At 39.8% G+C, this 16,550-nt stretch overlaps 1 protein-coding gene across 1 annotated transcript in view; it reads right to left on the reverse strand.

Moving 5' to 3' along the window:
- Iars2 (isoleucyl-tRNA synthetase 2, mitochondrial) overlaps positions 1-16,550 on the reverse strand; it is a 40,665-nt gene that overhangs the window by 23,073 nt on the left and 1,042 nt on the right. The window contains 11 exon segments of the mRNA XM_090341171.1: positions 2,219-2,379; positions 4,487-4,638; positions 6,602-6,692; positions 8,371-8,540; positions 11,151-11,266; positions 12,054-12,144; positions 12,223-12,332; positions 12,415-12,464; positions 12,549-12,697; positions 14,793-14,952; positions 15,259-15,381. Of these exon segments, the coding sequence (XP_090197297.1) occupies positions 2,219-2,379; positions 4,487-4,638; positions 6,602-6,692; positions 8,371-8,540; positions 11,151-11,266; positions 12,054-12,144; positions 12,223-12,332; positions 12,415-12,464; positions 12,549-12,697; positions 14,793-14,952; positions 15,259-15,381 (1,373 nt within the window).

Raw genomic sequence — 16,550 nt, forward strand, 5'->3', positions numbered from 1 at the left:
CCATAAAATAATAGTACAACCTAGCTTTCTTTTTTATTTTTTTTTTGCCAGTCTTGGGGCTTGAACTCAGCGCCTGAGCATTGTTCTTGGGCTTTTCCTCAAGGCTAGTACTCTACCTCTTAAGCCACAGCACCACTTCTGGCTTTTCTATGTATGTGTTACTGAGGAATTGAACCTGGGTGTTTGTGCATTTGAGGCAAGCCCTCCACCACTATGCCAAACTCCTGGACTAACCTAGCTTTCTAACAGGGATGCTAAGAATTACCAAGTAAAAGAAAAGAATTAGGGCCAGGAGTTTGGCCTAGTGGTTAAATGCTTGCCTAGCATGCACAAAGACCCGGGTTTGATTCCTCGGTACCACATACATAGAAAAAAGCTGGAAGTGGTGCTGTGGCTCAAGTGGTAGAGCTCTAGCCTTGAGAAAAGTCCAAGGACAATGTGCAAGCCCTGAGTTCAAGGCCCACGAATGCACAAAAAAAAAATTAATAGAACTCAAAAATTACCGTAGGGCATGTGTAGGGTTCTTAGATCAATCTCCAGAAAACAAACAAAAAAAAGTAAGTAAATAAATACCACTAAGTCTAAAAATGATCAAAAAAACCTTCATCAGAGTATCATCATTATTTACAGCTACTCAGGAGACCAGAATCCAAGGATCGTGGCCCAAAGTTAGAAAATGATGAGCAAAAAGCTGAAAATGTTGGTGTGGCTTAAGTGGTAGAGTATTTGACTTGAAGGAAAAAGCTGGGACAGAGGAGAAGGCCCCGAGTTCAAGTCCCAGTACAGGGAGGGAGGGTAGGGATAATGACTTCAAACAATATCTTTCACAAATGTCTAAAACAAGATGAATGTTGTTGAATATGCCTGCAACACCAGCTATTGAAAGAATACAACAAGAGGATCAGGATTTTGAGGCCAGCTTGAGCTAAATGGTGAGACAAACAAGAAAAACAAGAAATATGGTGCCAGAAGTTTGGCACAGTGGTACCAAGACCAGGGTTCCATTCTTCGGTACCACATACATAAAAAAAAAAAAAAATGCCATGAGCTGGGTGTGGTGGCCCACGCCTGTAATCCTATCTATTCAGGAGGCTGTAATCTGAGGATCTAGGTTCAAAGCCAGGCTGGACACAAAAGACCAAGAGATTCTTATCTTCAATTAATGACTAAAAAATGGGAGTGGGGCTATGGCTCAAGGGGTAGGGCAGCAGCCTTGAGCTGAAGAGCTCAGGGACAGCCCAGGACCAGAGTTCAAGCCCCATGACATGCCCCCCCCCCCCAAAAAAAATGTCAGAAGTGGTGCTGGGGCTCATGAAAAACCTAAGGACAGTGCTTAGTCCCTGAGCCCAAGCCTAGGACAAGAAAGAAAAAGAAAGAAAGAAAGAAAGAAAGAAAGAAAGAAAGAAAGAAAGAAAGAAAGAAAGAAAGAAAGAAAGGAAGAAAGGAAGGAAGGAAGGAAGGAAGGAAGAAAGGAAGAAAGGAAGAAAGGAAGAAAGGAAGAAAGGAAGAAAGGAAGAAAGGAAGAAAGAAAAAGAAAGGAAGGAAGGGGGCCGGGAGTTTGGCCTAGTGGTTAAGGTGCTTGCCTAGCATGCGTGAGGACCCGGGTTCGATTCCTCGGTACCACATACATAGAAAAAAGCCGGAAGTGGTGCTGAGGCTCAAGTGGTAGAGCTCTAGCCTTGAGAAAGTCCAAGGACAGTGCTCAGGCCCTGAGCTCAAGCCCAGGACTGGCAAAAAAAAAAGAAAGGAAGGGAGGGAGGGAGGGAGAGAGAGCAACTGTGTGCATTTACCTTACTTGTTTAAGTATTAAACAATTATACAATTCAATTTCTAATGAAAAGGGTAGAAAACTGATTCTAACTGCCAAGAGAAAAATTTTATTTCAGGCTATCAAACTAAATAAACACTGATCATGGTTGGATCCTTGATACAAAAAAAAAAAAGAATCTTTTCTAAAAATTGCTGTGTTACAATATTCAATTTAAAGCCTGCTTGGATAGCTAGGTGTGGTTGCACATGCTTTTAATCCCAAAACTTTGGAGGATGAGGCAAGAGGGTCACGAGTGCAGGGCAGCATAGGACTCACTTAGTGAGACTTCATCTAAATTAATTAATTAAGTAATTAAACATAAGGATTTTGTACTCAATTGTTTAAACTATGTTTCATTTTTTGAAGGAACCCACTTCAGATAATGAAAAATGACAGAAAATGCTCTACCTGTTGATGAGGTATTCATCTTTTGTCTTGTGATGGAATACGGGAATTGGAACACCCCAAGCTCTTTGTCTTGATATACACCAATATGGCCGTCTGTCCATTGTGTCCACCATGGCGTTGAATGCCGCTCCAGGGATGAACTTCACTGATTTTAACAACTCCTGCAGTAGGTCCGTCAGGCAAGCGAGGAAAGGCAGAATACATTTATCAGAACTGGCATTGTCTTTCCTAACGTAGTTCTTCTTTTGATGCTTATATTAATTCACATGACCCCTACAAAACTACCTCAAAAGTGACCAAGACAAAACAAACCCGACACCGAGAGTGGTAGTGCCAAGCAAGTGCAAGGCCCTGAGTTCAACTCCCAGTACAAGACAGTTAAGGAAAGGAAAAAAAAGAAAAAAATTTAGAACCAATGTGGCAAATAAAACCAAAGTCACAAATTACTAGCAAGAATACACAGCCAGATGTAAGTGCACTGGTATAATCCCAGCACTCAGGAAGTTGAGTCCAATACCAGCGTAGGGGGCTACAAAACAACAATAATCTAACAGTAGATTTTTACATGTATTTCTGATTTATACCAACTCTAAAATTGGCTATAAAAATTTTAACCTAAGTATATTTCATTGAACTACAGTTAAGATTAATGTAAGCTTATCTCAGTAATTTTATAAATGATGACAAATAAGAACTATAATATAACCTGATTTTAGATATCATGGTTTACAATTCAGGAAAAACCTTCCCAGTTATCTGTGCAGAGCTGCAAGCTACAAATGCTAGTGCTTTCAGTAAGAAAAACTAGCTATAAAGGAATTAAAAACCAAAAAGCTTTGTAACATAGAAGTCTTGTAAATATAAACTGTTACACACAACTTTTCCAAAGATCCCAAACTTCCAGGCTAACCAACAACTCAGCTTATAGAAAAATCCACAGCTGCAAGCTGTGGAACAAAGTATGATATATTCAACCTATCGAAGCCATACTTGAGCTCCTTCTTTAAGTAGAACTAAATTAATTGTGGATGATGTGCACTCATAAAAATACACTCACACAGATATACATATATATAAGTATATATATATGTATGTATTAAATGAAAGAGCTCAAATATATATTAACTAGAGCATCAGTTATAAGGTATTGTTAAAGCAACACCTTTTTAATTTATTTTTTTTAAATTTATTTTTATTTATTTACTTTTTTTTATTGCCAGTCCTGAGCTTAGGCTCAGGGCCTGAACACTGTCCTTGAGCTTTCTCAAGGTTAGAGCTCTACCACTTGAGCCACAGCACCACTTCTGGCTTTTTTCTATGTATGTGGTACCAAGGAATCGAACGAACGTCTTTGTGCATGCTAGGCAAGCACTCTACCTCTAGGCCAAACTGCCGGCCCCAGCAACAACTTTTTAAATAGATGGTAGTTTCAATCCTAAGGAAACCCAAAGCTTAAATCACTTTATGAGACACCTTTTACATGTCACTGTTTGGGGTCCTCACTGAGGCAGACATTATGATTGCCTTGATATAGATGAGACCACAGGACTGAGACACTAAAAGGTTAAACTTGCTAACTCTGTTCTGTGCTGATTTCTCCCTTATCTTATTCTATTAGGTAGGAAAATGACTGGACAAAGTCATTGTGGGAGCTTAAATTAAGGGTCTGATCTATGTCCTTGAGATCTTCTGCTCAAGACTAACACAGTGCCACTTCCAGTTTTCTAGTGATTAATTGGAGATAAGAGACTCACAGACTTTCCTGCCTAGGCTGGCTTTGAATTGTGTTTCTCAAATGTCAGCCTCATAAGTACCTAGGATTACAGGTATGAGCCATTAGCGCTTTCATAGCCTCTTCAAGCTGTGTATGTATAACCAAAGAATTAAAGTATAAGGTCCTTTAAGGTCTAAAATGCTATCATTTTAGGAATGCAAAAACATAAAAACAAAAATCCCCTCTATGGGGCCGGGAGTTTGGTCTAGTGGTAGAGTGCTTGCCTAGCATGCACGAAGACCCGGGTTCAATTCCTTGGTACCCCACATACATAGCAAAAAGCTGGAAGTGGTGCTGAGGATCAAGTGGTAGAGTGCTAGCCTTGAGAAAGTCCAAGGACAGTGCTCAGGCCCTGAGCCCAAGCCCAGGACTGGCAAAAAAAAAAAAAAAAAAAAAAAAAAAAAAAAAATCCCCTCTATATGCAAACTCTATAGTGCAATGCTGACGCTGCAAGAATGATAAACCCAATCCATTATGAAAGGGTGTCATGTTACCTTTGCTGTAGTCTTAACTTCTGCAATGTTGATGAACCATTGCTTGCTGGCACGGATGACCACTGGTTTCTTAGTCCTCCAATCGTAGGGGTAACTGTGTATCAGATTTTCCTCTTTCACCAAATTCTTTGCACTCTGAAGCATCTTTATAACTTTTTAAAAAAATTATAGTAGATAAAATTGGAAAATTGAATAACACTTTAAGCTGCAAAATCACTAAATCTGAGCCAATGGATGCCCCTTTTATAGCCCCTTTTTCAAATATCAAAGACATAATCTATATATCTACTGGTAAAGAAAGGCTGAAAATGTAAAACGTTAATCAGACCCTAGATAAATACTACTGCCATAGCTTTCATGATGGTGCGTAATCTATGATTCTAAATGTGCAATTTAAAGTCATACTCTTTGATACCATAAGTCTTACAGAGATCTGCAGGAACCACAAGAAATCCAGATCTGGTTCTCCCTAAAAAGATTAACAACACTAGATCCATGAATGTAACTTTACTTAACTGCATGTCTTCAGAATGCCATTAAAAAGCGATGACACAGGATGAGAGTGGGGCCTAAGTGCAATACTGCTGTCCTCCAAAGGAGAAGAGATAGGAGCACATGACAACAGAACCAGACAATGGTATACTGCAGCTATAAACCAGGAGAGCCAGGCATCGGCAGGAGCCCCAGAACCATGATCAGCAGATGGAGACTACTCCACAGGCTTCCAGCCACAACACAGTTTTGCCAGTACTTTCATCACATGTATCTAATCTCCAGAATGTAAAAGAATGAATTTTTGTTGTTTACCCCTCAGATTTTTGGCAATTTGTTATAGTCACCCTGGAAAGGCAATCCACCTGGTCAAATTAGCCTCAGTACTACCGTGGGCAAGGAAAGGATTCCTAACATGCTGGATTCATGAAGAAAGGCAGAAAGACAATGCCAGCCTGGAGGACATCGAGATCCTAATAGAAAGCATGTGGTGGGGTCAGCTCTGTGGCGGGGGAGGTCCAATAGGGAGAGATTGTCTCATTCAGTCAACACTGAGCCTATACTGGACCTTAATTCTTGTACAAAATCATGTCACCAGCCAGACGCTGGTGACTCACACCTGTAATCCTAGCTACCTAGGCAGCTGAGATCTGAGGATAAAGTTCAAAGCCAGCCAGGGCACAAAATTCTGAGACTCTCATCTCCAATTACTACCAGAAAACCAGAAATGGCAGTGTGGCTCAAGTGGCAGAGCACTAGCCTGGAGCTGAAGAACTCAGGGACAATACCCAGGCCTCAAACTGATAAAAAAAAAAAAAAAGTCATATCATTGACTATTACCTTTATTATCCCAAAATTATATTACTCCTTGTTGACTGTTTCCATTTCTTGAATAAAGCTACTCCGAAGCACAAAATAAAAAAATTTCTAACCTCCATTTTAAACTATGTAACCAGGACTTGGTAATGTATATCTATAACACCAATACTCCAGAGTGCTAAGACTGAGGGACAACAAGTTTGAGCTTTGACTACACAGCAAGTTCAAGGCCAGCCTTGAACTACATAGTCAGATCTTGTCTAAAAAAAAAATAAATAAATAAAACAAAAATAAAGACAAAACAAAAACCGGGCACGGGGCTCATGCCTGTAATCTTAGCTACTCAGGAGGCTGAGATCTGAGGATCTCAGTTCAAAGCCAGCCCCGGCACGACAGACCCAGACTGAGAAACTCTTATCTCCAATTAACCACTAGAAAGTGGCGCTGTTGCTCAAGGGGTAGGGTGGTAGGTTTAAGCTAAAGAGCTCAGAGACAGCGCCTGGGACCAGAGTCCAAGCCCTATGACCAACCACAAGGAAAAAAAGAAAAAGAAAAAAAAAAAAAAAAAGAAACTATTCCAGAGGGGTTGGGGACATGTTTCAAATGGTAGAGTGCCTGCCTCACAAGTATAAGGCCCTGAGTTAAAACCCCAGAGTTGCCAAAAATAAATAAGTAAAATAAACCATATGGCTAAATAAACTTATTTAGCTTTTATTTCTGTTGGAAGTGTAAGGGAAACAGCAAGAAGGGTGACTTCTGGATGCTTCTTAGAAAACAATTTCTACTAAAAGGAGCAATACTTACCCACATCAGTTCCCTCTTCAAGGACGGCCTTCTTTCGAAGTTCAGGGTAAGCATCATCCGTGAAAATTCCATCTTCATCCACTAAACAATCCTACAAGGCATCATTTTTGAACAATTAACACAATCAAGTCATTTTTATCATATAATAATTGCTGATAAAACAATCCACTTAAAACATCTCAGCCTAGTTCCTGTCTGTATGAAAAACCTGGATACTTTTTATTCAATCAATAGAAATGCTTAAGTTTTAAATATTTAAATCACGAAAGACACAATGTGTTCTTGAAGCATATACCTAAGGTTTAATAACAAGGAATAATAAAATATAATAAAATATCTTAGCTCACTGGTAGCTTACTCTATCAGCCTACCTAGCTACCTAGCTACCTACCTACCTACCCATCTATCTATTTGCTGGTACTGAGGTTTGAACTCAGAGCCTTATATTCTGATTCTTGCCTTTCTTTCTCATGGCTGGTAATCTATTTGATCCTTGTGTCCGGCCCACCTTTTTTGCTGATTAACTGAAGATGGAGCCCAAAATGGCTTTAAAACTCAAATACTTTAGGCCAGGAGCAAATACTTCAGCCTAGGGGCAGAGTGCTTGCCTAGCATGCATGAAATCCCAAGTTTGATTCCTCAGCAAGTACCACATACACAGAAAAAAACAGAAGTGGTGTTGTGGCTCAAGTGACAGAGCGCTAGCCTTGAGTAAAAAGTGTCCAAGGACAGTACGTAGCCCCTGAGTTCAAGCCACAGGACTGGCCAAAAAAGACCTACCACAAACAACTACTAAAAAAAAAAAAAAAAGAACAACCAAAACCCTGAGTATTTCAGAATCAGTCTCCTGAGTAGAGAGGTTTTAACTCAATGGAAAAACTTCCCAAGTACACGAAGTGGACAAAAATAAATCTGAATAGAGCTGTAAGGAAGGAACAAACTACAGCTGTCCTTTTCAATTCTTAAAATGCACTGGCTATTTTTCAGGGACTGAAAGTTAATTGTATCTGTCACTTAGGCTTAAGTACCAGCATGCCTCAGAGATACTGTGAGTTTGGCTCCAGACCACTGCAGCAAGCAAATGAATATCACAGTGAAGCAATACTGTCTGCTACTATGCATGTGACAGCATTATATATGAAACAATGTACACACCTTAATAAAAAATACTTTAAGTCTGACACTGGAGGCTCATGCCTGTAATCCTAACTACCCAGGAGGCTGAGATCTGAGGGTCACGCTTCCAAGTTAGCTGGGGCAGGAAAGAAGTCTCCAAGACTCTTATTTCCAATTAAGCACCAGAAAATCAGAAGTGGTGCTGGGGCTCACAGTGGTAGAATGCTAGCCTTGAGCAAGAGTTCAAGCCCTACAAGTAACCAAACCACATCAACAACAAATACTTTACAACTAAAAAATGCTAACAGTCATCTGAGCTGCTTTACTGGAGAACACAGGTTTGCTACAAATGTTCAAAATGCAAAAATACTTATCTGCAAAACACAATAAACCAAGGCTTGCATGCATACTTTTAAAAAGTGTCCTCAAGTAAGATGTACTCTGTAATTCTAATTTTGTGCTGATTTTTTTTTTTTTTGCTAATTCTGGGGAATGTTTCCCAATTAGTATGAATTAATGAACCTTTAAGATGTTGCACAAACTTAAGCAATTCCCAAAGATTATTCTTAGCAAGAAATAAAAATGTTTGTTAGGATTTATTACTTTCATTCTGCAAGATAAAAAATTTTGGAAGAAAAAAAAAGGACTAGTACCATGGGCAAGTTGTGTTGAGATGCTACACTGTAATCTTCCATACCATGAGCTGGGGCTGTGTGAACCAATCCTGTGCCTTTTGCCATAGTCACATGATTTGCAGGCAAGAGAGGAGACACTCTATCGGGAATTAAAGGATGACTGCAAGTACCATTCTCTAAATCTACACCTGTGGGGAAAGGAAGCCGTTATTAAGAATTATTTCATAGAATTTCATCTATTTTAACTTAGTAATAAAACATCAAGTTATCATCTCTTTGTTTCAGGGCTAGGAATTAAAATCAGGAATTTGTGTAAGCTAAGCAAGAGCTTTACCAATGAGCTATGTGCCCAGCAGAACATGAGGCTGAACACACAGGATCTAAGTTTACTGAGGTGGTTCATGCCTGCAATAACAACTACTTAGGAGGCCAAGATCAGGAAAATGGCAACTTACGGCCAGGCTAAGCAAAAAGTTACTGAGACTCTATCTCAACAAAAATTCTGGGCATATAGCCAGATGCCAGTGGCTCATGCCTGTAATCCTAGCTACTCAGGAGGCTGAGATCTGAGGACTGTGGTTCAAAGTCAGCTGGGGCATAAAAGTCTGTGAGATTCTTATCTCCAATTAACCACCAGAAAACAGAATGTGAAGCTGTGGCTCAAGTGGTAGATGCTAGCCCTGAGAAAGTCCAAGAACAGTGCCCAGGCCCTAGGTTCAAGCTCCAGCACTGGCACCAAAAAAAAAAAAGTGTATGAATATATGAAGTGAATGCAACGTGTATGAACATAGGAAGGTTAGGAACAGAAGGTACAAGCCTATAATCTCAGATACTCAGGAAGCTGAAGCAGGAAATCAGAGGCCATCCTAGGTAGCTGAGCAAAACTGTCTCTCAAAGATAAAACATAATGTAGCTCAGTGTATAACACTTGTCTAGAATGCCACAGGCCCTCAGCAAGAAGTACTAAGTCCTCTATTACACAAACAAGATCAAATGTTCTTAAATAGCCGTGTATGAAGCACTCGCATGTAACCCCAGTGCTCAAGAAGCTGAGGAGGATTAAAATTCAAAGCTGGCCTGTGCTACACAGAGAGTGCTAAGCCAACTAAAGTTACTTAGTGAAAATCACAAACCATTTCATAAATCTGATCTTAAATATTCTGTATTATCCTTTCTTCCTTTTATTTTTTTGCCAGTTCTGGGGCTTGAACTCAGGGCCGGAGCACTGTCCTTGGACTTTCTCAAGGATAGAGCTCTACCACTTGAGCCTCAGCACTACTTCTGGCTTTTTTCTATGTATGTGGTACCGAGGAATTGAACCCAGGTTTTTGTGCATCCTAGACAAGCACTCTACCACTAGGCCAGACTCCTGGCTCCTAATGTAATTCTTTATGTTGCTAACATTATTTGTTTATAGTTCTAACAAGTATAAACTCACATTTGAAATAAATTCACAGGAGGACTTTCTTTTATTTTTGCCAGTCCTGGGGCTTGAATTCAGGGCCTGAGCACCGTCCTTGGGCTTTCACAAGGTTAGAGCCCTACCACTTGAACCAGCTTTTTCTATGCATGTAGTACTTAGAAATCGAATCTAGGTCTTCGTGCATGCTAGGCAAGCACTCTACCACTAGGCCAAACTCCCAGCACAGGGGAGGACTTTTCTATTAACTTAGGTAAGTCTTTCCATTTTTTGTATGATGTTCAGGGCGCTAATTGCTTCAGTGATTTTATTTATTTTTTTGCCTCTGCTGGCTTGGACGCTAATTTTATTTACTTCAGTTTCTACAGAACTGGGATGGCAGGAGCATGCCATCAAGAAGCACTTTCATTGGTTGAGACAAGGTCTCAGAAATTTTACCTGGGTGTTAGCCTCAAACCATGATCCTTTTGAGCACCTAGGATAATAGGCATGCGTTATCATGTCTGGCTTTTTTTCTTTCCATTATCTATACTATCATTATTTTAGCAAGAAAGATGCATCACTAAAGATCACATATAATTTTAAACTTTCCCAGACTTCCAAAGTAGTATTTCAAAATCAGTCACTATGTTAAAACCTTAAGTTACAGTTTACAAAGAATTCTTCCAGTAGAATGAGTACTACATCTTTGAAATGACTTACATAATTTGTTTAATTCTTACTAAAATGATAGACTAAAACATAAGCTTTATGGCCTTTCCTGTAGGTTGTATTAAATCAGAAAGAAACAATTTTAATAGCCAGGTGCCAATGGCTCATGTCTATAACCCTAGCTATTCAGGAGGCTGAGATCTGAAGATCACACTTCAAAAGCCAGCCCAGATAGGAAAGGCATTTAGACTTTTATCTTAAATTAACTACTAAAAAGCCAGAAATTGAACTGTGGCATGGAGCCTTTAGACTCTTACCTTAAATTAACTACTAAAAAGCCAGAAGTAGAACTATGGCACATGTGGCAAAGTGCCAGCGTTGAGCAACAAAGCTCAAGGAAAATGTCCAGGCCCTGAACTCAAGCCCCAGGACTGGCATTAAAAATGTTAAAAATCTAACAATTTTGCATAAAATTTTATGAAGTTATTACTGGATTTTTGCCAGAAATAATGTTACACCTATTCTCTCTGTCAATATTTTCCTAAACTTTTAACACATTTAACATCTATTCTCCTTCAAAGAATAATGTAAAATAGTATCTAATGTAGAATGCCAGAAAGTTAGAAAGCTACAGGTCACATCTGTTTCAATTTACCAAGGGAACATTCAACAAAACGAACTCAAATCAATCTAATCTGACTGTGACAGAATAGCTATAAATCTTTACCTTCAAATGTTGAAATAACCTCAAAAGTTGTATCCAAAGTAGAAGAAACAGCTGCTACTTTATCTGCAGCCACAATGTAGAGGTCTCCAGAAGTGGTACATTTCACGAGAGCATACCTGACATAAAATTTGAGGAGAAAATTACTAACAATGGAAAATGACATGCCATAATATTTTTTTAGAAAAACAAACCTGAAGAGTAAACAGCATTATTTGCAATGGTTCAATGCACATAACTCTAGCTAGTTAGAAAGCTGAGATGAGGACGGAGGTTTGAGGGCAGGTTAAGCATGAGACCCCTTCTCAACCAATGGTAGGATGCCATGGCAAATACCTCGTCTTCCTAACTAAAGAGGAGGCTGAGATCAGATGTACAGTAACTCCATGGTAGCCTAGATAGAAAAGTCCATGCAGGCTTGGTGGCTCACACATGTAATCCTAAGCTACTCAAGAGGCTAAGATCTGAGGATCAAGGTTCAAAGCCAGCCCAGGCACAAAAGGACCTGAGACTCTTATCTCCAATTAACCTCTAGAAAATGGGAAGTGGGACTTGGCTCAGGGGTAGGGCAGTAACCCTGAGCTGAAGAGCTCAGGGACAGTACCCAGAACAAAAAGTGGGGGGGGGGGGGAGCTTGGAGGTGTGACTCAGCAGTGGAATGACTGCTCAGTAAGTCTGAGTCCCTGAGTTTAAAAACCATTACTGGTGAATAGAAAGCACTTCATGCCTCATGTTCCAAAGAAAGTTAGATCTTAAATGGAATCCTCTACTGATTAATAAAATCTATACAAACATAGTATGTTATAAGTCAATTGATTTTTAAAGGGATAATAATGAAAAAAATAAATTTAACATAACACTAAAGGCAGCATGACTCCTATTTAAAGAATGTCATAATATACCTACTTTGCTTCTGGCATATAGCACACAGCCTGATTGGCTGGAATTGTCCAAGGCTGGGTGGTCCAGATTAAAACACTAATGGGAGATGAACCATCTGAAAAAATAAAGTTGTAATTGTTAGCACATATTACAATTCCATAGCTTGAAATAAACCCAAGCACATAAATCTTACCTGCAAGAGGTGCCAATTTAGGAGAAGGTTCTAAGAGAGGGAATTTTACGTATACTGAACGACTAACATGCTCGGGATTATATTCAAGTTCTGCTTCAGCCAAAGCAGTCCTAAGGTTTAAAAACATCAAACATAAATATTTGGAAATTTCACCCATTTCTCCACTTTTATTACCAAGCCATACATGCGTACCTTGATGAAGGAGACCAAAATACAGGCTTGTAAGATCGATAGATCAATCCCTAAAAGACAGAGACACTAGGATGAAGCTGAAAGTTTGTGCTGTGGACTTTACTATGGAGAAGAAAAGAGAAACCCTCTATTACCTTATCGTACATCTGGTAAAAAATTCTCAGCTGTTTGGCCTCATACTCTCTATCAAAGGTGTGGTAGCAATCATTCCAATCTGCCATTATTCCCCAGCGGGTAAATGCTGCTTTCTGCTTCTCAATGGCTGCCTGAGCAAATGATCTAGCTAAAAAGAAAGAGGAAGAAAAGAAAAGGAAAGGCTTTTGAAAACCAGTAACTATGAAAAAATTTTCTTGGGGGTTTTTATTTTTTTCATGTTTTTTTTTGATGGTCCTAGTGCTCTGGCCTGGACACCTGTCCCTGACCTTCTTTTGATCAAGCCCAATAGTCTGCCACTTGAACCACAGTGCCACTTCAGGCTTTTTCTGAATAGTGTATTGGAGATAAGTTTCAGGGACTTTCCTGCCCTGCTGGCTTCCAACTGCAATCCTCAGATCTCAGTCTCCTGAGTAGCTAGGATTACAGATGTGAGCCATGGCGCCTGGCTCTTTTCAATTTTTTATTAGCACATATTAACTGCAAAGAAGTTTCATTGTCAGATGGGAGTTTGGCCTAGTGGTAGAGTCCTTGCCCAGCATGCACAAAGACCTGCATTCCATTCCATGGTACCACATCCATAGAAAAAGCCGGAAGTGGCTGGGAGTACAGCCTAGTGGTAGAGTGCTTCCCTAGCATCCATGAAGACGTAGGTTCGATTCCCCAGTACTGCAAACTCAGAAAAAGCTGGAAGTGGTGCTGTAGCTCAAGTGGCAGAGCACTAGCTTTGAGCAAAAGTGTCTAAGAATAGTATCCAGGCACTGAGTTCAAGCCCCAGGACTGGCAAAAAAAAGAAAAAAAAAAGCCAGAAGTAGTGCTGTGATTCAAGTGGTAGAGCTCTAGCCTTGGGAGATGCCAAGGACAGTGCTCAGGCCCTGAGCTCAAGCCCGGGACTGGAAAAAAAAAAAGGTTTCATTGTGTTATTTTCACATGTACATATATTAATTATACTCAAAATTCTTCAGAAAGATTTGACACATACTTCTGCAAATACAGATTTATTCAATTTAAAATAGCAATTTAAAATATTTTATTTGAAGGTGATCAGAAAATAGAACAATTTCTAGCTAGGCACAAGTAAGTCATGCCTGTGATTTTAACTGCTCAGGAGACTGAGATGAGGAGGATCAAGCTTAAAGCCAGTGCTGAAAAAAAAAAAATTATGAGACTCCATTTTCAAAATAAGCAGCAAAGCTGGGCACTCACTGGTAGCTCATCCCTGTAATTCAAGCTACACAAGAGGCGAGATCTGAGGATGCCTGTGCAAAGCCAATCCAGGCAGGAAAGACCAGGAAACTCTTTTTTTTTTTTTTGCCAGTCCTGGGCTTGAGCTCAGGGCCTGAGCACTGTCCTTGGACTTTCTCAAGGTTAGAGCTCTACCACTTGAGCCTCGGCACCACTTCCGGCTTTTTTTCTATATGTGGTACCAAGGAATCAAAGCCGGGTCTTCATGCATGCTAAGCAAGCACTTTAACCACTAGGCCAAACTCCTGGCCCTGACCAGGAAACTCTTATCTCTAAAATGAAGTGGAGCTGTGGCTCACAGTGGTAGAGTGCTAAGCAGAAAAGTTCAGGACAGCACCCAAGCCAACAGTTCATGCTCTAAGATTAGCAGAAAGAAAGAGAGAGGGAGGGAAACTCAATAACAATTATTAGTTTGATATTTTTTTTTCATTTTTTGGCCAGTCCTAGGCCTTGAATTCAGGGCCTAGGCACTGTCCCTGAGGTTTCTCAAGGCTAGCAGCTCTACAACTTGAGCCGCAGAGTTACTTCCTGCTTTTTCTGTGTGTGTGGTATCAAGGAATCGAACCCAGGGCTTCATGCATGGTAGGTAAGAACTCTATCACTAGGTCACACTTCCGGCCCCAAGTATGATTCTTTTAAATACAAATATTTTAGAAGTGACTTTTGGTTTATTAGTTTGAGGTGAGACACTAAGCTCTATGTAGTAAAATGAAAATTTAATAGTAGCAAATAATATAATAAAATAGAGACACTACACAACTGAAGGGTTGCAATAGATATGCTCACAAAGTTCCACCTTCCATCTCTAAACAGAAATTCTCAAAAGAATTAATTAATTTTTCCCCCCTCTGGCACATAGTAGTTCCGAACAGATCTCATTACAAGTAAACCAAAACAACAAAACAAAGGCCCGGCTGGTAAAATCCTGACTTTTCCAGTGTATCTAAGTATTTACAAAATCATTTAAAAGGAGATATTACCTTTTTCTCTAATCTCCATAGCTGAAAGATTCTGAGCTCTTCCTCCAAGTTCTGATAGTACTTTTAGCTCAATGGGCAAACCATGGCAATCCCAACCAGGCACAAAGTGGATTTTGGAGCCTCTCATCATGTGGAATCGATTGGCTATGTCTTTTAAAATCTGCAAAGATCAAACGCAACATATAAACATATAAAGCATGTGGCTCACACTTTTATAATCCAGCTGAGCACCTGTAATTCTAGCCACTCAGAAGGCTGAGCTCTGAGTTCGAAGCCAGCCTTGGCAGGAAAGTCTCCAATTAGCCACCCAAAACTGAGAAAGTAGCAAAGAAATGGAAAAGAAATACCCCTCAAAACCTTTTTAGTTTACACAACAATGTAAGTTTACATAATTATCATGTGATCCTTCATCTAGAGTACTTAAGCAATATTTTCCTTCCAGTTTCATAATCTAAATTATAATTACCTTATTTAAAGCATGTCCAACATGGGGGTCACCATTTGCATATGGAGGTCCATCATGTAGACAAAATTCTTTCTTTACTTTTCTTTTTCTCTGCCATGAGTAAAGTTCTGAAAACCCACATTTCTGTTAAAAAAAAAAGTCTAAACATCATACAAATATGTACAACAGACTAACAGCCAATACATGCTTATTTCTTATCTTGCTCCAGTCTATTTGTTTCTGAAATATAAACAGCTTAAGTTTCTGATGTTTCTCCTTAGTTTCACTGCATACTTCAGACTGAAATCTAAACTCAGAAAGACATCCACTTTACACAATTTACAAAGCTTAGCAGTACCACTCAATTCTTGGACAGTGTATCAGCATTCCCTCATTCTACCATCTTAACAGGGCTATAGGACATGTACCCCCCACATCTCATTCTTGTTATTCTTTGAGCTCAATATTTACCACTTTCTAAATCTGGATCAACACACTAAAGTCCCACATGTTCACCTTGATGAGGGGGACCAAATCACCTAAAGACTTGTTTCATCTGAAAAAGAAGTTATATTAACTATCTATAAGAGAAATGGATCACACTTCTTGGTATATAGATGGCAGATTAAAAACAACAACAACAACAACAACAAAAAAAAAAACTTCAGGAGCCGGGAGTGTGGCCTAGTGGTAGAGTACTTGCCTAGCACTCACGAAGACCCAGGTTTGATTCCTTGGTACCACATACAGAGAAAAAGCTGTGGTGCTGTGACTCACGTGGTAGAGCTCTAGCCTTGAGAAAGCCCAAGGACAGTGCTCAGGCCCTGAGCTCAAACCCTACAACTGGTAAAAAAGATAAAAAATAAAAAAACTTTAAAAGAAAATTAGGAAAAATGAAACAAAAACATAGCTGCATGCAGCTGAGTGGTAGAGTGCCTGCCTACGATGATGGTAGGCTCAGAAGGCCTGGGAGTCTAGCTACAACATGCTGAAATGTGGGAATCATGGGTCCAAGTCAGGGGGGGCATACTGATTTTTGGAGAGTCTAATCCAATTAACAAGCAAAAAAGATGAAATGGATGCATGGCTCAAAGCACCAGTCTTGCACAAAAAGAGAGAGTAGGGCCGGGAGTTTGGCCTAGTGGTTAAAGTGCTTGCCTAGCATGCATGAAGACCCGGGTTCAATTCCTCGGTACCACATACATAGAAAAAAGCCGGAAGTGGTGCTGAGGCTCAAGTGGTAGAGCTCTAGCCTTGAGAAAGTCCAAGGACAGTGCTCAGGCCCTGAGCTCAAGCCCAGGACTGGCAAAAAA

This window comes from Megascapheus bottae, chromosome 10 (assembly GCF_031878675.1).
Source record: "Megascapheus bottae isolate mThoBot1 chromosome 10, mThoBot2.hap1, whole genome shotgun sequence".
Classification (NCBI taxonomy): Eukaryota; Metazoa; Chordata; class Mammalia; order Rodentia; family Geomyidae; genus Megascapheus; species Megascapheus bottae.